The 22386-nt window shown below is 39.5% G+C and overlaps 1 protein-coding gene across 1 annotated transcript in view; it reads left to right on the forward strand.

The window, feature by feature from the left end:
• Nucleotides 1-22386, forward strand: part of LOC105932237 (collagen alpha-1(XI) chain) — a 118578-nt gene that overhangs the window by 69493 nt on the left and 26699 nt on the right. Inside the window, exons 32-45 of the mRNA XM_036138458.1 lie at nt 492-545; nt 4070-4114; nt 4338-4391; nt 4639-4683; nt 5884-5937; nt 6079-6132; nt 6900-6953; nt 7574-7681; nt 8071-8160; nt 12016-12069; nt 15582-15689; nt 15804-15911; nt 17450-17503; nt 19393-19446. Of these exons, the coding sequence (XP_035994351.1) occupies nt 492-545; nt 4070-4114; nt 4338-4391; nt 4639-4683; nt 5884-5937; nt 6079-6132; nt 6900-6953; nt 7574-7681; nt 8071-8160; nt 12016-12069; nt 15582-15689; nt 15804-15911; nt 17450-17503; nt 19393-19446 (936 nt within the window). The remainder of the gene's footprint in view (nt 1-491; nt 546-4069; nt 4115-4337; nt 4392-4638; nt 4684-5883; nt 5938-6078; nt 6133-6899; nt 6954-7573; nt 7682-8070; nt 8161-12015; nt 12070-15581; nt 15690-15803; nt 15912-17449; nt 17504-19392; nt 19447-22386) is intronic.

A 22386-nucleotide genomic window follows, 5' to 3' on the forward strand; every position in this document is an offset into this window, starting at 1 on the left:
CATTACCGTTATCAGAGAGCACAGCCTCTAAAAAGCCCAGTAACTAAATTGCTGATAGTTATCAAAGTGGATCCGCTGTTTTCCTTTACTTTGTCTCTATTTGCTCCCACCATCTCTTTTTTTTCCCTTTCTCTCATAGCTTTCATTTATACTAAAAATATAACCTGTGACTTTTTTTTGTCATTAAACAACCAGGCTTTCCCTTTTTTTCACCTATGAAAGAGCTCAGTTTTATTTATTTATTTGGTGTAAAGCCACAAATAATAACTGTCCTGCTTGATGTAAGTCCTGTCTAGGTTTGCAGCCTTTGCTCTGTAAGCCTCTTCTATGTGTGCATCTGTTATAAAGCCTCGTTCTAGACAATCAATGGGAATTCTTTAGCCTCGGTAACATAAACACTGTTTTCTCATATGGTTTTACAACATGAACAAACTATTAACATTTATTCGTTCTATCATTTCTCATCAGTTTTTTCTTGACTTGCTTTGCAGGGTTCGAATGGATTCCCCGGTTTCCCTGGAGCAAATGGTGAAAAAGGAGCAAGGGTAAGCAGAGCTCTGTCAATAGCATTAAGCAACTGAGAGCTTTCCTACATGATAAACTAGGTTTTGATTATGGATATGGATATGGAAACACAGCAGCGTTGGGGCACCTTACAGAAATGCATAACTTACAACTTCTTCCAGACTTGTTGGCATCATTGGTAAAAGTGAAAAAAACCTATAAAATCCATTTTATAGGTTTTTAGCCACTCTCTCCTAACTAGTTTACTGGTAGACTCCACAAGATTTATATTTAAAATCTTTGGGTATTATGAAGTGACCAAGAAACCGTGCACCCTTGCAATGTTTTCAAGGTCCTTGGTAGAGAATTCGGCCCATAGCTTAGCAGTGGGCATGCAGTGCCTTTTTACATATCTACCCTGTTTCATCTCAAAATCACTTGTAGTGTATTTTTTAACCTTCTTGCTAAAGTCCCAGTAGCATTTAACAAACTCCTCGTTTACATTTGGGATGATAGAATAAGGGCTTTTTCCAGGTATGCCACCAAAACAACTTCTTGGCATGCATAGTGTTTAATAGTTGTCATGAAAACTTGATGACCTAAAGATCTATCTCTTTGCTGCTGTTCTCTAAACAAAAGCTTTCACAAAATTTGATGTGTATTTGCAAAACCTGCTTTATCTTTGATTTGGTAATGTGAGAACTCTAGGACATTCAGACCATTTAATTTCGGGGTAACCTCAGGAACTACCTTACAGTCTGATGGCTCTAATGAAGGCCACGAGTCAAAACTTGTTTTTTTTTTTTTTAATGAATTACCCTATATTACCCTTTATTAAGATTGCCTACTTTCATGCTGCTTCAAGTGTATCGGGTTTTGGATTACAAGATTTTCATATCTTTATTTGCACTTTGAAAAAAGCCAAAGTTGTACAAGAAATATTTGGATTTCGATTTCTTTGATTTGCTACTTCAAAACTTCACTTTCATGATCGTTTATTTTAGATTTTGTCTGCTGACTTAATGCATGCCCTTTTCAAAATCAAAATGTGCAATTTTACTACTGTGATGAAGTCCATATAACCTAAAATTCAGATTTATCTGGACCCGTGGTTAATAAACTTGGTCGAATTACAATGGCAAACCACTGAAACTGCTATTTTTGGAGATTTTTTTCTTCTTCATCTCAATAAAATAAGGTTAAAGTTGTTCACACAGTACTTAAAAAAAATCTAAAGTTAGTGTTGGATTCTCAAGCCCTTATTTACAAATCATTTCAAATGTTTTGTTTCATGATTTGTTAAACCTTGAGATAATAACGCCTGATCACCGTTCAAGCTATTCAAGGTATTTTGTACTCAAATGTCCTTAATGATAAGAGCTCCAGGAAAAAAAAACAGAAATTTCAGCCTGTAAAAGTATGTAATGTTGTAAATAAAAGTGTCTAGGAGCCCTGTTAAATGGACTGAATTTATACAGCACTTTTCTAGCCACACTGGCCACTCAAAGCACTTTCACCCAGTCACCCTCACTAACACATTTATACACCAATACGCAGATCAGTAGGCAGTTTGGGGTTAAGTGCCTTGCCCGGTGGTACATCAACATGTGACAAGCAGAACTGGAATCAAACCAACAACCTTGTTTTGCATGACAACTACTCTACCCACTGAGCCACAGTCGCCACATGTTAACAAGTGGCTAAAAGGAGGAAGAGAATCATAGGAATTCAATCATTATGTCCAAATTAAACATACATCTTTTTTTCAGTTACCATCAAGTGTAGAGATGGAAATGTTGTTAAAAACTACTATTTCTATTGTTTTCCCCCCTCACTGTTCTGTATTTTTGTTTGGAAACCTAGGCACCAAATATCAGTGTTTTACAGACTATTCGTTCTAATCTAGTGATAAAATCCGCCAACGTTAGTGAAAATGTTTCATTAAAAGAAGGTCATCTGCTTTCAGCCTCTCCTTGGAATTGGAGAGCGAACGCTCTTATTCAAAGCCTTTCTGAGAGATTTCAATATGTAAAATTACAATATTTTTCAGTGTTTATGCACTGAGAAACAGATTGAAGCAATCACAACTTCCCAGGACTGTTTACCGTGCACCAATCATAAGTTTGAATAAAGCAGCCACGGATCCGTGGCTGCAGCACGTCTGGATGTGGATTCATTCTTCCAATTAGAGGCATCTCGCTGGCTTCAACTAGTTCTCTGGGTTATTTCAAGTTTCTGCTGATGTAAAAGTGCCTTTGATTCAGCTTCAAAGCTTAACCAGCATAAAAATGTCTTAAATTCTGTATTTTAATAACCAACGGTCTCATTTTCCTTTCTCAATCAGTCGTGAGTTGAGATCAATACAGTTCAGGTCTTAAGCCTATAGCAGCCCCCAGTACTGGTAGAGGAATTAAACCTTCTTTCTCTCTTTTTTTCTAGGACCATTACTGTAAAATTCCTTTTGTTAAAAAAGCTAATTTGCTATCCACAGATTATCTATGATTAAAGCATGATTATTTAAATGGAGTTTGTAATTGCGGAATAAAGCTTGATGAGATCTAAGCATGGTATTTGAGCACAAATTTAGAGAAAAAGGGGGGTCGGGATGGGGGCTGGTTTTAAGAGGTTAAAAGATAATCTCTACCTACACATTTCCAAACAGTGTGGAGTGGCAGTCTGCACTCCCCTACAGCAGTGGCCAGAGATATTTTGTCCCCAGATCGCAGCACGACTCCAGCGGGAGGAAGAGCAACTCAGCATCAGGGGACGTAACCACCTACCTACGCAGCCAGGGTTACAGAACGTCATTTCACACAGAAACCAGCTTCCAGGAAGTTAAAACCTCCAGAGAAAACATGTCCAGGAGTCCATAATGAAAACATACTCTATTCATGTTATGGAAACATCTCCCTCCGAAAACAACGAGGAGCAAGTAGATTTCCAGACCAGACTTTGAAAACAATATCATTAAAATTATTACTAGCTGCAGTGTGAATAGGAAATAAAGTTTCAGTAACATTTGGGGGCACTCTTCCCAAAGTCCCTCTCAAATGTTTGCTATAGAGATGTAACTTGTGAGGATGGACTGACGACTTTATTCTGCCGTTTGAAGAAAGCTGTTGAGTCACCCGGGCGAAAAGGGTTACAGTTAAAGCGATGACAGCGAGGAATGCTGAAGGATTGGGGGTTGTTATCGACAAGACAAGCTCATCTGGGCTCTCTCTCTCACACACACAGAGAGGCAGACGCGCGTGGCCTCAGAACGCTTGAGCTGACAGGTAGTTCAAGCTGTCAAGTGCCTCTGGGTAACTGCTTATCACAAACGTTTGATTATTTATTTTTTTTGTCCAGAGATGCTCAGATGGTTCTATTTAATCTGTGACAAAGACTCCCAGAGCAGCTGTCCCCGTCTTGCTGTTAAAGTGGATTCTGCAATTTAAAGTACAACGTTGCCTCGGCTTAAACTTTTGAACACAAAACTTCACGGAAAAAAAAAAAAACAGCCTTTATGGTACAAGTGAATGATTTTGTTCTAAACTAAAGGTTTTTGTATTTTTATTCTCAGGGAACCGCTGGCAAATCAGGCCCTAGAGGGCAACGTGGACCAACAGTAAGCATCTCACCCGTCTAATGGCTGACAGCAATCACGTCTATTATTGATAGATAGCTGAAACATCAGCTTTGTTTAGTTGTGTTTGAGTTTTGATTAATGTGTGGATAAGCCCTTTGTGGTAAATTGTTGAGAGATGCAGGGATTGCAAAGTCACCGACTCATAATTTCCCTTGCATCACTGCCCTCTACTCAACTATTCATACATTTACAATGAACGCAGGGTCCGCGTGGAGGACGTGGCGCAAGGGGGCCAACAGGAAAGCCTGGAGCGAAGGTGAGAGTGCAAACTGTTTATCAGCAGTTTTTAGGATTTTAAGGCTGGATCTTCGTTACAAACATTTATCCGCTGCTTGATGTATCTGTTGTAAATCACATTCTTTGACATTGTAAAGCATAAGTATGCATATGGTTCAGTGTGTAGCCTGAGTATCACTGCCTCCATAAGATACGATTCGCATTTTACAGTCTGTCAGTTCTGAGAAAGTTCACTGTCTTCCTCTGTGGGTTTCCTTTCTCCGCAGGGCACCTCGGGCAGCGATGGACCTCCGGGCCCACCCGGAGAGCGGGTTGGTATTGGATTGTGTTTCATCTGTAACTTCTATTCTGTTCATGGAGGTTCTGTACTGGCAGGGAAAGGACATCAGGAGCACTGGGTCGGAAACGCTTCTCAAAGGCATTTGAATGTCTTTGTTGGATTCAAATTAAATGCAGTACACCCACTGATATTTGGAAAAGATTTATACAATTTGTTCTATTTTCTGTATAATAAGCCTTCACACAGATGTATGGCTGCCCCACACTTTTGGGCTTTCCAGAATGTTGGGACATTACGAGATTGTTATCGCTTATGATGTTAATGCTGTGGGTAGATAGAGTAGAATGGAATATTCCTATCATATATGGGATATGTCTGCATCTACACCATTAGAGGATTTTCTGGACAGATGCAGTGCACCACTGAGCCTTGATGCGTGAAGTTATCCTTTTGAGGGTCATTCTTTTGTCCTGCTCCACCACTTCCCTGCCCTTTATTTAATATGATACCTGAACGTTTCTTTGACATTGTGGGGAAAAAAATCAAACCGCACCCTGAAAAACAGAAAACTTCCATTGTTCGCTTAAAAAAACAGTGTGTATGCACAACTTGGGCAAGTGTGCGCTTCTCTCCACCTCTATTCCACTGGGAGCCAGGTGCATAGAGATTTCTGTGTGCAATGGACCTGATTAAGGAATTGCGTTTAATGGCATGGAGATGATGAATTGTTTGTTTCAGCTGCTTGGTGAGACACTTTTGTCTGCACCCAAAGCACCCACCAGTCACGATGAGCATATCAGATAGTACAATGCTAACACTACTGAGAGAGGCTACACCCTCACGCTGGTGCATGCAGGCCACATGTCATTGATAAGCTTCTACTGCTGCTTTAATGCTCTTAAATGCCACACCCAAGGACCAGAAATACTGCAAATATGACCATAAAGTGGCATTGTTCTACAGAGGATGTTTTGTGCACAACATTATTTATGCACTCTAAATGAACTTGCCAACACCTTGGAAAGGGCTTGCTCATTCTGGTTAAATGTAATGTTGTTGTGCCTTGGGCATGAAAGGGGTCTTGAATTCTAAGGGGGATTGGGAGTTTGATTTTTAAATAGATGACTAAATGAGTTTCTTCCCAACTAAAACCATTTCAAATTCCCCCACACACCTTATTTTCTGGTTCTTATCTTCATCCCCCCCCCCCCCCCCATTTTTTCCTTCTTAGGGACCTCAAGGACCTCAGGGACCTGTCGGTTTACCCGGACCCAAAGGACCCAATGTAAGTGGCTGCTGTCAAACTGCCTGTAAGCTGCCATTATCCACAGACATGTTGACAACCTCTTTTGATAAGGCTTTTAAGTAATAATCTGCACATCTCATATCTTGATTTCTGAGACATGTCTAACTGTTTCACCTCCAGGGCCCACCAGGGAAAGACGGGCTGCCAGGTCATCCTGGACAGAGAGGAGAGACGGTAAGTGGCGAGCTTTCTTTGGGAATATGTTTCTATGCCATTTTGACACTGGATGTCATTTGTTGTGGCCTTGAAAGCTTGAAAGGAGCATTACTGATAGTGATATATGGACAATGTTTCATTTAAAACACAGCTCTCTACGTCAGTGTTACCCATATTGCTTTTATTAATCTACAGTGCAGTAGCTTATGACATATGCTTTGAAATTTCCTTTTTTGTCCTAAAATAAATAACTTGCCCTGAATGTTTCTATGCAGGCTTGTTTCCCTTTAAACACTTAAGAATTTATTTTATCTGAATTAAAAAGAAGGATTATAGATCAGAGTTAATAAATACCTTGATAACCATCATTACTACCACTTAATTGAGATCAAAACAAACAAAAACGTTATTTAGCAATGGAAAAAAGCCATTTCTTGCTATTTGGCTATCAGACCAGCAATTTCAAGCTATTGAGCAGTTGAGCTTCAAGACTAATTAAGCTATAAAGCTATCAGTCCTTTTGTGACATATCAGGTTAAGCTGCCGGCTTTGAAATGGGGGACACAAATTCATGTCCCAATTGTGTCAGGCAGGGCATCTGGCATGAAAACTCTTGCATGTCTTTGTACAAATGTTATCGTCTCGTTGTGGCAACCCCTGAATAAAGGAGCAGTTGAAGAATCTCACAAACAACTGAGCTGTGAAGTTATCCGTCCATTGAGCTTTGAAGCCATATTTTCATCAAGTTATGAATAGATTATCCATCAAGCTATTTGTCTTTTCAGGGTTTCCAAGGAAAGACTGGACCTCCAGGACCTGGAGGGGTGGTCGGACCTCAGGTACACATGCAACAAACTTTGCTGTGTTTTTTAAACACGTTTAGGCATTTTTTTGTATCTATTGCAGAAGTGGTATGACCACAAAAGTTTCCCAATTGTAACACATGCAACTCAGAAATTGTACATACTTAAGATTGTTGTTTAATTTTTTTTTTTTATCAGGAAGCACAAACAGGAATTGATTAGGTTCATCCAATCGCAGAAGGGTGGACCCTGTAAAATTGTTTACAAGATAATAATAATAGAACTTTATTGATCTCACAATGGAGAAATTCACTTCTGCATCTTAACCCATCCCCTTGGGGAGCAGTGGGCTGCCACTGTGCGGCGCCTGGGGAACAATCAGGGGTTAAGGGTCTTGCTCAGGGACCCAGAATGCAGGCAGTGGGAGTTGAACTCAGAACCTCTGACCCAAGCTCAACACTGAGCTTGGGTCAGTGTTGAGCTTGGGTAAACCCAGACGTCTGGTAGTAAACCCAGACGTAACCCAGATTGCGTCTGAGTTTACTGCACAGCCAGGATAACTCATATTTATTTAATTCATCAACAGGTGACAACCTAAATATGAGCTGATTATTTCATATACATTTGACAGCATGGGTCTGCATTGTTCTTGACAGGGACCAACCGGAGAGACAGGACCAAGTGGTGAACGAGGACACCCAGGCTCCCCTGGTCCACCTGGAGAGCAAGGTCTGCCTGGGGCTGCAGGGAAAGAGGGAGGAAAGGTGAGGAAGAAAGTATTTTTAATGTTTGTGCATCAAAGTTCACTAGTAATTTCAGAAATTAAATTTAATTATGTACATGATGTATTGGCAGTATTCTGGGTCATTGGTTTTAATTTTCTTTTCTATCTTGAAGGTCAGTTTTGCCATTAGACATACACTGTAACTTGAAACCAAATTGACTTCTTTCTTTTATATTTTAGTTTCTCTCCAAAAGATAATTGATTTTTTGTCTTTCCCTCTTAATCACTTCCTTTTGTTCCCAGATAGTGAGCTAATTAAGCTATTATCAGACAACTTTCAGATTTTCTTTTTTCACCATCTTCCTCAAAACCTCAGGGTAATAATTACCTGATACCAGTTATTAAGCATATTCTTTTTCTATTCTCCAGGGGGATCCAGGTCCCGGAGGTCATTCTGGGAAGGTGGGACCATCTGGACTGAAAGGTTTCCAAGGGGCAAGAGGTCTCCCAGGAGCCATGGTAACATTTTCTGACATAATTACACAGAAAAGCCTTTTGAAATGTACACACAGAAAGCCAGTCCACATTTTCAGCATCCACACAGCTGAATTTACCACTAAACCCCTAATTACGAGGCTAATAACCTTCTGTTAAACCAAATGTCAGGTCTGACAGTAAACCAGAATAAAAAAAACACACACACAAGCAACTTACTTGAAGTAATGGAGGACAGAGACAGAAAGCATACTGATGTGTTTTTTTTTTCTTTTTGTTGTTACATTCAGCAATGTTGTTGACAGTTTGCTTGTCGTTGTAAATTAAGGGTAAATTAGTTGCTTTGGTAAAATTTCAGGGCAACCATACATCCTTATAAAGTATATCTATGTATTAAAGTTAAAGTTGATCCAACATCCTTTTCATTTAGGGTTCTTGTTCAGCTCCCCGACAAAGAGTGAGTCGGAGTGATTTGTTTTCGGTTTAAGCTCCTTCCAACTTCCTCACATGCACCCTTGTTCTGTTGTGAGAAACCTGTGCCGATTCTCAGAAGCAGTGGGTGGGAGTGACGAAAAGTTCAAGGTGAGAGCAGATGGCTATTAGACGCTGACTCAGGATCAGCTCAGGGGGCTGTGGCCGAACCACATTTCAAGGCTGACCATTAAGAGAGCACATGGCAGCACGGGGCCAGACTTATTACAGCCAGCGTGTTTGTCCCATGTGAGCAGCAGGATGATGTTCTTTTAATAATGGCAGCACAAACACAATATCTGAGCAAACACATCCGTGCTTTTGCTCCTTCTTAAACTGATACCATCCAGAAAGAGAGAGCCACAAGGACACGGTGTGTGGACGTGGGCGCTTAAAAAAAATAAATAAAAAATAAAATACACATTGGAGTACCTTACTGCGCTGTGGAGAATCATTCAAGCCAGCCAGTGGCCGTGCCTTCTTGGCAGCCTCTACACCCCTTGGGCTCCACTGGAACCTGTGAATTAGCCATTATAATAAAAGTTTGTTTTCCATATGCAGCCCAAGCCCCCTTCTGTGCTGTGAATCAACACAGCCAATTACCATTCAAGGACCAGGAACTAGACAAGGTGACAAGAGGCTGGAGATAAATGGACTATACTTCACCCTGTGACTCACTTTGGGGTTTTGAAACTCGTCATATCTTCTCATTATTTCAGTTCCTTTTAAGCCTATGTAGTGGCTCCAATTGCATTCATAAGTTAAACATTTGGCAAGTTAGCCTAGATTATAGTTTGATAATTAACAGCGACATTTTTTTTTCCAGTGGAGAACTAATCTGCATCTTAAATATAATTTCTCATTAACAAGAGTTTACTTTTCTCGTCCGTAATTAGCATTCTTATGTCTAAAGTTTGGATTTTTGACAAATCCCACCAGAGGTCCCTTAAGCCAAAACCAAATAACAGTCTTAAGTGATGCCACTGAATGTTTTGAGTCGTCAAATTACTCGTACTTACTTAAACTTTCTCCTTTCCTTTGACACTTAAAGTTCTGCTACGCATAAAGGATAATTTTTTTTAAACAATGGGCATGTTCATATACGCATATAAGAGAAATAAGACAAAATTGTAGTTATGCTGACGTCTCATGATGAGGTAGGAGTACCCAGACGCAGATGTGTCATAATGGAGACTTTACTGATAAACACAGAGCCTTTACAAACTGCCGTAGCACCAGAATTTAACATAGTGGGCGTGGAGATAAAGAGCGGCAGGAGGCATCGATCCATAAAGGAAAACAGACAAACCAGCAGAGAGTAACATGGAGTATATAAGCATAGGCCTGATGGGGAAACAGAAGGCAGGTGGTAGTAATCAGGGAAATGAGGAGCAGCTGAGACAAATAAAGAGGGAACTTAGGAGAGCAGCGTAAAGCCAGCTTCACAATGACTAAGTTCCTAGTGTGCTCCGTCCTTTCATTGCAAAATGTGCCGTGCAGCAATTCAAACTGGATCCGTTTAGTATCTTTCACTTCCCCCTCCCTCCTTTATTTTGAAATAACTCTGGATCCACTTTACACTTCCTGGCTCATCTGGCTTTCAGAAATTGAAGCGTTCCGCTGCGTCATCTGTCACAAATAGACTTGACCTGTATTTCTGACTGATGACGGATGGGACCCCGTGGGAAGTACCCTATTGACTAGAGTGGCTTCTATTTGTGATGAACGCATGTGTGAACGAGGGGTAAAAGGGCAGTAAGTCATGGAAAATCTCAGGAAGGAATCAGAACAGAAATGTCCAAGTGCACAGAATAAACTAAGAAATTATTAAACAAATGGGAAAAACTAAAGTGGCAACGTTAAATATGAACAGCAGGGAAAGAAACCCAAACCTCAAACACCTAAGGATCATGACAGTAAGTTGCACAAAACATATCTAAAGTTCTGGTAAGAAATGTCTTCCTTTACACTTTTAGGCTTTTAATGATTTATTTGACCTATTCTTTTTTTCAGGTTTGGTTGACAATACAATGTGCCCCTTTAATGATTTGAAATAAATTGGGCGTCATAGTTTGAGTTTATTATTTTGTCCACATGTGATAAAAATTAAAATACAGATCATTAGAAACGGTACTGTTAATTTTTTTTCTACTTCATACAGCCCATGTTTGTGTTTATATGGAACTTCTGTCACTTTAGACAGATGCGTTCCAGCATCTTACAGTTTATGACAACCTTGATCCTTGGTGGTTTCAGTTTTTTTTACATTTTTTTATTTTAGTGTTGTATCTAATTCTCTGCCATCTTGGAGTGAAGGTTTGGGTCAGGTGCTTGAAACTTGGGCTCATGATGTTCCCACGGAATAAAGATTTCAGCACACATCAATCTGGTTTAAGCGGGCTGACATGCAGCTTCTGGAATGACCGTGATCTCAACTCGGGATTATACTTCAAAGTAGAATCTGCTGGAGGAAACAAACCAAACAAACACATTTTAGTGGGTCAGGTGATAAGTAGTGTGGCCAAAATATACAACCAGAATTATAACATAAACAAAAATGGTCTTGTTTCTATGTTAAGACATCTCTCCAAATATTAGTACAGCTATGTATGTGTTTGTAGCTGGATTCTTGGGTTAATGTATGTCAATGTATGTGTAGATGAGATAAAATCCACTTTCAATTCAAACTTTTACACCCAATGCACTGTCATAATTTATCTTGATTAAAAAAACAGTTCATCTACATCACTACTATGCATTTCATTTATCTATAATTTAAGCTATTGTTAGTCTGGACTATACAGACGTTTCCCAGTGAATCATTTTTAAATCACATGAGTGTAAATTCTCATCATTGAAGGGAAATTATTCAAATCACATTGCTATCACAAGGATATAAGACTGTAATAATAAGAAACAAACTATAATTGCCCAAATATATTTGCAGACTGCTGATTTTCTTTCATTTATTTTTTTTTCTGATGTGTATGGGTTTAAATGTTTTCATGGCACAAACATGTAACACATTGCTGCCCATGTTTTTTTTTTTTTTTCTGTTTGGTCAGAACAAATTTCTACAACAGGCTGGCAGAAAACTCGAAAGTTAAAGCAATGTTTAATTAAGTAAACAACAAAGTCTTCACCATCAGACCAGACAATTCTTGGATTGCAACACATAGCTCGTTCAAAAGACAGAAAAGGGCACATCAGTTACTTTGGTCTGCGTAGCTCGACTTCCTTTACGCCCGAGTCCGTTCAGATCTATACAGTAGCACGTCTGAGCACACAAACGTACAAGCTCAAAGTTTTCAAAGACCTATTTGACCGCTGCAATCCACAGTCTTTGAATAGGTTTGAGTGGAGGTCCACAGTGAGTGATATCTAACTTTCTCTTCTCCCTCCTTTCAGGGTCCAGGTGGCTTAAAGGGAGGAGAAGGACCTCAGGGTCCCCCCGGCCCCATCGTAAGTAGCCAGTTACCATGGTTACCTCCTCTCTCTTGCTACAGAGATTGCAAAGGGAAAGTGACTCGTGCTTTTGGATAATTGAGCCGCCCGTGCTGCGCACAGCCCCATTCTCTGGTCATTCAGCGGTGCGTGCAATGTAAACTGCGGCACAGAGAATAGCCGAAGGCTTGAGTGCGGGGATGTGATTGGATTCTGATCCTCCAAAGATTTTACGGAGGGATTTCAGCAGGTGTTCTGTTTGTTATCTGACCTTGCTGCTTGAAGTTTGTTGATTTCTTTTCTTTTCTTTTTTTGCATGTTTTATATTCATAGTAAGAAAAATATTTTTTTATTGAAATTGATTATCCTAAATGTTTGATCTTGAGGTCTTCAGAAGTCGAAGTTATTCAACGTCTCTTAACTTCTTTTAAGTGTATTGATCTTGTCCGGAGCAAAGCAAACTGCCCATATTTATAAAATATATTATTAGCTAGTAAAATTAAAGACCATAACAAATGCATAAACCACAGCTCAATAAAAGGCTGCTTGATTTGTTGTGTTTTTTTCAGTGAAATACAACTTAATCACTGCTTAACTGTCTAATCGAAGAGCAGCTAGTCTTGTCCCTGTTGCTTGACTGATCATTATTGTGCTCCTCACACACAATTAACAGTTCCTATAGCAACTGTTGTGGCACAGATGGAAGTGCTTTGCTTCTTATTTCCCAACATTTTACTGTTTTGTTTGAACTATGCTTGCTCGCCAGTAACCCTGTTTTAGTCCTCCTTTCTTAATCTGCTCGGCATTGAACAAAATATTCCAACTCCTTGTACTTTTTTCCGTTTTGTCACTCTGCTGCAGAAAATATCATTACATGTATTTTCTTGGGCCTTTTTTTAATGGATCAATACAAAGTACTGCACAACTGGGAACTGGAAGGAAAATTATACTTGTTTTGCAACACATTTTGCTTTAAAAGTCCACCCGTGTGGAACGGAAACGGTATAAATCCAGTTTTTATATAAAGAACACTGGTGAACAAACAGCATTTGGCTTCATAATGATATTGCAAGTTAAATGTAAAGCAGCATCCTAAGCTTTAAACTGGCTGTCCAGGTGGAGAGAGGATTAATCAGAGATGCAGCCAAGAGGCCAGTGGTAAGTGAGGAGGAGCTGCAAAGATTCACGGCTCAGGTAGTTAGCTGTGCACTCCACAAATTTGGCCTTTTATATAAAAAGTGGTAAGAAGAAAACCATTGTTCAAAGAAAATAAATAAGATGTCCCAGCAAGGATGTGGAAGAAGCTGCCTTGGTCAAATGCCACCAGCATTGATGATCTGAGCATTGATCTACATGTGAAACATGGTGGCAGTAGCATCATGCTGTCGGGATACTTTCGGTTAAGTGGGAACCGAAAAACCTGCCAGAGGCTGCAAAAGACTTGAAACCAGGATGAGTTTGAGTAATTTTGCGAAAAAGACTGAGAAAAAACAGTTGCAGCTTTCATTGCAGGAAACAGTGGCTTTACAAAGTATTAGCTCAGGGGAGAGGTGTGTCGAAAAGAAATGCATTCAACAGTTTTAGGGTTTTGATTTGTAGACAACATCAAAAACCACATATCCTTTCCTCCCCTCACTTCCCAATTAACTGCTTCTTTGTGTTGATCTCACATAAAATTCCCATAAGAACTTTGCTTTTGAAAGTGACAAACTGCGAAAACGTTAAAGGGGTATGAAGATGTAAATCAGATCATATTTAAACTAAGTCATTTCACTTATTTCGCTGCAATTAATCTGCTTAATGCAGCTTGGCAAATCATATGCACTCCCATCGTACCGCGGTGTTTGACCATGAAAGAGATGCAGGGGTGGAAGAGCCAATCATAAATAAATGAGACACTTTTCTTTTTTTATATATATTCCCGTCTTTGTCTCCGGCCCCTCAGTTAGAGATCCAGGCAACAGAAAGCCTCAGGAGCAGAGATGCTGTGCATAATCTGACTGACGGGCAGCTTTGAACTGTCTGTCATTATTTCCAAGCGTTAAACGCAAGCTCCCGATAATTGCCCCGTTGCTCACCAGCGACAGAGCAACACCGGTTTAGATGACAGCGGATATGCATAGCAGGGATGAAAAGATGGTGAACGGCAGAAGAAGAGTATTTATCTCAATGCCATTTCCACGGCAAAGAGAGGTGGTTGTCTTAAATTGGCTTGGAAGTGAGTCACTGGCTGAACGCAGGTGAAATACTACCCTGCTAGAATGGTTATAATAGGAAAAAGAGGCCAGTGTGCAATATGCATGCACACAAGAGATCTGATATTTCCCTCTATCGATTTCCTGCCACAGATCGAACTGCTGTGGTGCTTTGGGGAAGTCTAAGTGTGGTGTGTGTGTGTCTATTTCTCTTTCCTTGACTTTTTAGAAGCTTGTGTGTGTCTAAAAGAGCCCGACAGATTAAACAGCCCAAAAAAAAAACGCGCAACAAGTCGTGCATCTTGTTTGGTTCGGGCCAAACGTGTGGGAGAAAAGCATGAGGAAATCGAGGAGCCGAAAGAAAACTAGTGAAATTTAGTCAGTCGAACAAACTGGCGTGGAGGCTTGTGTGCGAGTTTGAGTCCTGGTGGGTAGGTTGGCAGCCTTCGGAGGACAGTTTGGAGATGTGTATGTGTGTCACCCAAAAATGGCTGTGGTGAAATGGGCCAGGCGTGCGAGTGCCAGGTGGCAGCGTGCATCAGCAGCCGATTCAGCGAGTTTGAATCAGGTCATAGTTTTGGCCCCGAACAAATGCAAATCAAATGGTATTGTTGTTGTTGTTTTTTTGTTAAAAGCTTGCTCAAAAGCCTTCTCGGGTAGAAGGGTGTCGTGATGATGCACTGATCGATGATATGTGTGATTTTTTTGCGCCTCCTAGGTAGAGATGAGCAGTGGAGGTCTGCTTTTAGACAGTTTAAGCCTCTCAGGCTGGTCAATATGCAGCTAAGGTTAAATACATTTAGACCGTAATACTATTTTGATCATATTTGGCTCTACGCCGATTTATAGAAACAGAGCAGATGATGATGTTATGGTGAATTTATTATTTTTTGAAGGACTTTTTGAAATAAATGACATATAAATGTGGTCCACACAACCTATTTTGAGTTTTGGCTTTATTAATTCTTTTGACTTAATTCTTTTGACTTAACTATTTTTAATTCACTAACAGAGAAACACACGCTCACTCAATAGACACATGCTGTGGCACAACTACTACAGCTTGTTAAGGTGTTATTGTTTCTTTACCTTTGAGTCTTACAGGGAGGGTTGTATTGTAAGCAGACATCTCAGTAAATAACCTTACAATGTCCTTCGGTCAAAGTCTGAGGAAATTGTTTTTTCTTGAGCATTTTCTCAATTAAGGAAGCCGTTCTTGTAAGGTCACACCTTTTTCCTCCTGCAAGAAAATTGCTAGCAGTTTCCACCGGTGTGTTTAGCTTCCTGTAAACTTGCATTTCGTGCGATAACACCCTGACTGGTCTTCTGTGACAGGGTTCCCCGGGCGAGAGAGGCCCCGCTGGTCCAGGAGGTCCTATAGGTCAGACGGGACGCAACGGCCCCCAAGGACCACCAGGCCCTGCTGGAGAGAAAGGAGGCCCTGTGAGTTTTTTTTTTTTTTTTTTTTTTTCTATCTTGCTTTTTTTTGTGAAAATTTTTCCCAAACTTCAAGCTTTCACGGTGTCATCAAATGATTGTGACAAATGCTATTCACAGGGAGAGAAAGGTCCCATGGGTCCAGCTGGCCGTGACGGCATTCAAGGTCCGGTGGGTCTTCCTGGTCCAGCCGGTCCTCAGGGGCCCCCTGGAGAGGACGGCGATAAGGTAATGTAAAAGTGTACCTCTGTCTGTTCTGGTTCCAGATTTCCACAATCCTTTTTGTCCAAAGTAAAGGAGAAAGCATCAGAGAAACACGTGCTAAACCCAAAACACACTTTACATCTTTATTCCTAATGAGAATCATCATCCTTTCTGTGACAAATGAATAGCCTACTGTACTATCTGTCCAGTGCTGGTCATAAGTTTGTAAATAGTGATTACTTTAAAAGTCAGATTATTTTATGTTTTATTGATGCATTACTGTCATTCCTTCAGTGGGCGGGCTGATAACGAAACAAACAACTTAAGTACAATTTAAAAGCAATTATCGGGTGCACGTTGTTTCATTAAAACAGTCTTTAGCTCCTCTGACCACAAAACATTTCTCCAGAAGATATTTGGGCTGCAGAGTTTAGTTGCGTCGGAGGGTGTCCACTTCGACATGGGTGCTTCCTTGCTGGTCAGCACCCTCTCAGATCATTGGGATGTTAAAGTTGCTTCACTATAGACGTCGACACTGATGTCTTTACGACTTTACGACGGTCTTAAGCCTCGGCGTGTCCTTGGAGTTCCTAAACATCCCAACCAGTTTCCTTTCATCAGAGATGGCCCTTTGAATCAGTTAGGCTCGCTGACTTTAAGCACTTAGAACGGTCCTGACCTCCTTTATATTAAAGATGTATGTACTATACCTAGAAGCTAAGTCTATAAAAGAAAACTAACAAATTAAATTAAGCTCTACAACCTCTGCCAACAATCGTGGTGAAATATCAAGCCAGAATTGTGCCAGACGTTTACCGATGGCAGAAAAGCATTTGTAGGTTGAAACTCCTTCAAATATTAGTGGGGGTGTAAGTATAGATTTGAACTTAGATGTCGAATGTTGGACTTTTGTAAACAAAATCCAATAACATATGCCAAACTTGTGCACCTGATACTAAAAATCATTGAAATTGTACAGGACCTCATCATTCAAATACCAAAATTAAAATCCCATTACTGTTGACAACCCCCGACCATCACTAGACCTTAAAAATGTCCACATAAACAAATGTTTTTGTGTGCTTTGTCAGTTTTACCATTGCTGTTGCTGACTGAGTCATTGACCAGATCCACTCATCATGTAAACTGAACAGACGTTAAGATGTTCCCTTAACAACATGCCTGTTGTTTACACAAAATGTTCTCGCTTAAGCTAGCTAATCCCTCGCCCACGCTTCTTACACTGATTCACAGTTCTGCAGCTTTTTACCATTTGTAACCATCACACCTCCTTCATTCAAGCCACGTCTTCTATCACGCCTTTTTTTGTCAATCGTAGCGCCAATGGGGTGAGACAGGGAGCCAATCAATTAATTGAAAAACACTCGCCCAAGGTCTTGCCGGGCCAATCAAATTAGAATCTCTCGAGAAATATTCAGTGGCCCATCTTGATAAAGGTGACACTTGCAGATATTGGAATTAGAATAAACATGGAAGGCAGGAGGGTTTTAAGATGTTCAGGAGAGATATCAGAGCTTTTGTGAATGTGTGTGTGACCACAGGGAGAAGTTGGCGGACCCGGACAGAAGGGAAGCAAAGGAGACAAGGGTGAACGAGTGAGTTTTTGTCACCCAAATTCTTTGATTTTATTTCATATTGAGGTTTCTTTGAAAGCATAATATTTTAAGTTATACTGCAAGTTCATTAACTGAAGAGAGCTAATCTTTATTGCTGATTTCTCTAGTGAAATTAATATATGGTAAAAAAAACATATGGTGCCAGCTCATTTAAAATATTGATTCTTTAAATGGTCTGCAGCTTTTTTTATACATATTACCTAAATACATACTTTTTAAATGAAATGTCGGTGTGTTCTTTCTTTAACCCTATGTTTTAAGTATGTGTTTTGTATTAGGCTTTTTTAAATAATAATAAAACAATTATATGTGTTTTTACTTTTTTTGAGAATGTAGTGTCTTGCAAAAGTATTGAAACCCATTAGACTTTTTCATATTATGTCACATTACAGCCACAAACTTGAAAAAAACATTTTTATGGAATCTTCTGTCATAGGCAAATTGGAAAGAGTCCATAATTGTGAGAAAAAAAAGAAAAAGAATAAATAAACATATGAAATGTTTTCTATACATTTATACTCAGTCACTTTGGTTCTGAAATCCCAAAATAAGATCCAGTGTAGTTAAATCCCTTTAATAGTCACACAATTATATATAAAAAAAGAGTCCACCTGTTTGTAATTTAATCACATAATAAGTCCAGTGAATCCCTCAGAGGCTTGTTAAAGAACATCAGTGAGAAAAGCATCATGAAGACCAAGGAACACAGCAGACAGGCCAGGGATGAGTATGTGGAAAAGTTTAAAGGAGAGTTAGTTTATAAAGCAGATCCCGAGATGTAAACATCTCTGTCCTCTGAAAATGGAAAGCGTATGGCACAACTGCAAAGCTGTCTGTCCAGCCAAACTCACAGACTAGGCAAGGAAACCTTTAATCAGAGATCAGCCCAGAGGCCCATGGCAACTCTGGAGGAGCAGGATCAGACTTTGGTGTGCTGGGTGAGTTGGACTGAATCAACTCGGGGGGGGGGGGGGGGGGGGGGGATGGGTAAAGGAGGGTGGAACTAAAGTGTAGCAATTATAATTACAATGAAATGAACAGAAATTATATACATTTTTCATACTGCAGTTATATATCAAATTTATGGAGGGTAAAAAAAAAAAGTTGGGAGCAAACGATAAGTTTGCTGCAGTACTTTAAAATTGAATCAAACATGCTGTGGAGCAATTGCCCCACTTTAATTTATTGTTTAGGCACCTTTGGACACAGCAAACATGAAGAACAAGGTGTTTGAGTAAAAAAAAAAAAGTTATTCATATTGATGGGTCTGGCTCTTAAAACAGGGCAATCCTAGAAAACAAATCTGCTACACATTGCAACAAAAATGCATCTGGGGATGAGGTTAAATTTCAAGCAGAACCCAAACATGGAGCCGGAACTACACTGGAATGGTTTAGATGAAAGCATTTTCACGAGTTAGGATCTAGCTAGTTATTCTAAGTCAGATGAATGCAACCTGTGGGAAGAGATTGATCTTCACAGCAACTATCCATCTAATCTGACTGATCGTTTGCTATTCTCAACAGCTGTAATCACACCGATAGGTAGTTCCACAAAGTATTAATTCAGAGTGCTTCAGTACAAAGACCCTTTTCAGATTTTAGTATGTAGGAAAGTTTTAAAACTATTTCCAAATTTTCCTTCTGCTTGACAATGGTGCACCACTTTGTGTTGGTTTGCCAATTACAACCCACAACCAGAAAACCTTGTAACATCACAAAATGTGAAACGGATTTGGGATTTCAGAACTTCATCACTTTTAGCATGCAAAATTTGTGACACAGATTTTCCTAAAGCCACATTTCCATCTGATTAAGCAGACTGTTGTCGTTTCCTTTTTTTTTGTTTTTTTTTTGTTTTTCCTTTAGGGTCCACCCGGCTCAACAGGTCTCCAGGGTGTGATTGGTGCTCCTGGTCCGGCTGTAAGTATGACTTTCTCTGAGCTATCCGAGTTCACCCCGTGAAATGTTAACAGTAAGTCTTAGGTGACTTTAAAAATCTTACTTTCTAGGATTTTATATTCAGGAAGCAAACCATACAGTTTAAAATAGGCTGCAAAGACCTGCTTGACTTTGCAGGTGCATTAGTATTCCCTCCAAATATCCGTTTTTTCATATTATTGAAAAGGGCTTCCAGCTTTTCTTTTGCAGATCATGGATGTTTGGGAAAAAAAAGAAAAAACTTGTTTCTGATGCCAAAAAAATTGGCTGTTCTACTAATGCTTGCCTCTGGCTGCGGGGAAAAACAATGAATTGCTGGAGACAGATTTGAAATGTTTACTCCATTCAAGGCCTCCTCAAGACGGTGAAAGTGTAATTTAAATCAGGATCAAAGGGCTGCAAAACTCTAAGCTACTTATGAAATGCGCAGCTCTGAGATGATGTGACAGAATCATAGGTGGGATTACACGCTTTTATCTGTTCACGGGAAGGCCTGCTTTAAAAGGTGCAACGTGTACTCGGCAACGTATAGAACAGGTTTCATATATTCTGATAAAATCTGAGAATTTAAAATTAATAACATGTTAATCCAATTTAGTCACAGAATTACTACCAGCTGATGTAATATTATGATCACAAAAATTGTAAAATCCTCTGTTCTTCTGGTGTCTTGCATACCAGCCTCCGGGTCACATCCTGCTTCCCTTGTTTTTTGTGTTTTTGAGTCAACAGCCGACTCCTAGTGAAATTCTGGACGGGTCAACATTTTTCAATCTTCTGATCTTGAATCGGTCTTTAATAAGCTGGGAGGCAGCTTGTTTCTTGGTGGTGGTCTTGAAAAGAATTGTCACTATGACGGAATTTTGGATGAGAAGTCAACACGCACATTGATGCCTTGCCCACAATGCAGGACAGAATGTACTGATCTTTTATTTCTCCACAATCAGTGGTTTTCCATATGTCTCAAAGCGAACAGCTTTCCACCAGCCTTTTGCAACCCATTCTCGTGCTTCCTGCAGAATGGCCGTCTGCCTATGATGATCTTCTTGGACTGAAGGGATGTCTTTGCTGCTCTTCCAGACGTCTGCTCGACGTTTGCTTGGTTTAAGATTTATCACCTAACATGATGCTCACACCATGTTAGTTTTCCTACCATTCACTGTGCAATAATCCTGAAAGAAGTGACTTCTGCTGCTACTACACCCGAATATATGTCAATACACACGCGTATAAGTCACCGTTAATATAAATAAGACATCCTCTGCCTTATTTCTTTTTGTGTTTTTCTTTTTCTTTTTCTTACCTACTTCTTTTGATCCAGGGTATAACGAGGACACACTGTGTATATATATGATGCACCTTGTCCTACTTGACACCTTCTTCCTATGATTACTGATTACTGAGCCGATGTGACATGTGAACTTCTCCAATGTGAAATCAATAAAGCCCATCTTATCTGATCTTATCTTATCTTATTATACTATTTACAAAGCACAAACGAGAGCCTAACAGGTACTTTACTTCTGCTTATTTATTTAACAAAACATGCTACATACTAGATGTTAGCACTTATTTTTAAAATGACCCAATTACCTAATCAAAATGCATCACATTGTTTGTTTTTTTGCCAGTTGATTTCATTTATTAATTTATAAAGCCCTTTATATCTGCCAACCAGACAGCTAAAGAGATTTACAATAAAGTCATACAAATCATTTAAGAACATATAAAAGAGATAAAAGCATAAATAAAAATAACATTTGAAAGAGCTAATGAGTATTGAGAGCCTTACTGGATAAACAAATACATCTTAAGTTTGAATTCAAAAACGCCTGTCCAGTAATTAGGCAGAGATCTGGAGGGAGCTGGTTCCAGAGTTTAGGTGCCATGACTAAGAAGATTCAGTCACCTCAATGTTTACATTTAGCTCCTGAAACATTCAATAAGAAATGGACGATGGCCTTAGGGCTCTACCTCACAAGCAGAAACAATAAATCAGAAATGTAGCTCGGGACCAGAACATTAAGATCTTTAAAAACAAACAATAATCTTCAAGATCTATCCTAAAACGGACAGGCAGCCAGTGGAGTGAAGGCATACTGGCTGATGGGTTTTAGGCCTAATTGAAGCCGGTTCAGGGGCAACAGAGAGGGAGTGACATAAAAAGTGTTACAGTATTCTTGAGATGACTGTCACACCTGCATGTTGAAGAAAATATATATACTTGGTGAATATGAAATAGTTTTAAATGGCGTAAATGATTAAAGAGTAAAACAAAAGTAACCCAAACCAACCTGGTCCTGTATGGGAAAGCATTGTCTCCCTTGTAAAATCTTGAATTATCAGCTGTTAACCACATTTTATGGAATGATGAATCCAGTTATGCCCAGCCCTAATTACTTTCAAACTTGTATGATCAAGAAATCACTTAATTAAAACCTGTCTGACAACGTGAAGTAGGTTGACTTCTTAGAAAAACAGCATCTCATGCCCAGATATAAAGTGTTTCAAGAAAAGATGATAAACAAAGTCACTGATGTCTATCAGTAAGGAATGAATTCCAAAACGAAGCATATTGGAATAATTTGGCTCTGGCTGAAATGTATTTGGATGATTTTTGATTCTACTTATATCACAAGAGGCAAACTGTATGTGTCTGACTTGTAAAATGCTTCAAGTCATTTACAGTTAAGTTAATAAACATGTTATGTAAAAGGTTTTCAAATGCGAGGTTTTTTTGGTTATCATATATTTTTTTTTAATTGCTGGAATTTTCTTGCATGTATTACTAAAATACCCCAAATAAAAGTTTTGCAAACCTAAATCACCAGTTGCAGCTAGAGTATAAATTTGCCCAAGACTCTCCATTCACAAAAAAAAAAAAAAAAAAGCCTAATGATGGTGCTCCCACCAGCCGACAAT

Source organism: Fundulus heteroclitus, chromosome 6, assembly GCF_011125445.2.
Source record: "Fundulus heteroclitus isolate FHET01 chromosome 6, MU-UCD_Fhet_4.1, whole genome shotgun sequence".
In the NCBI taxonomy this organism is placed as follows: Eukaryota; Metazoa; Chordata; class Actinopteri; order Cyprinodontiformes; family Fundulidae; genus Fundulus; species Fundulus heteroclitus.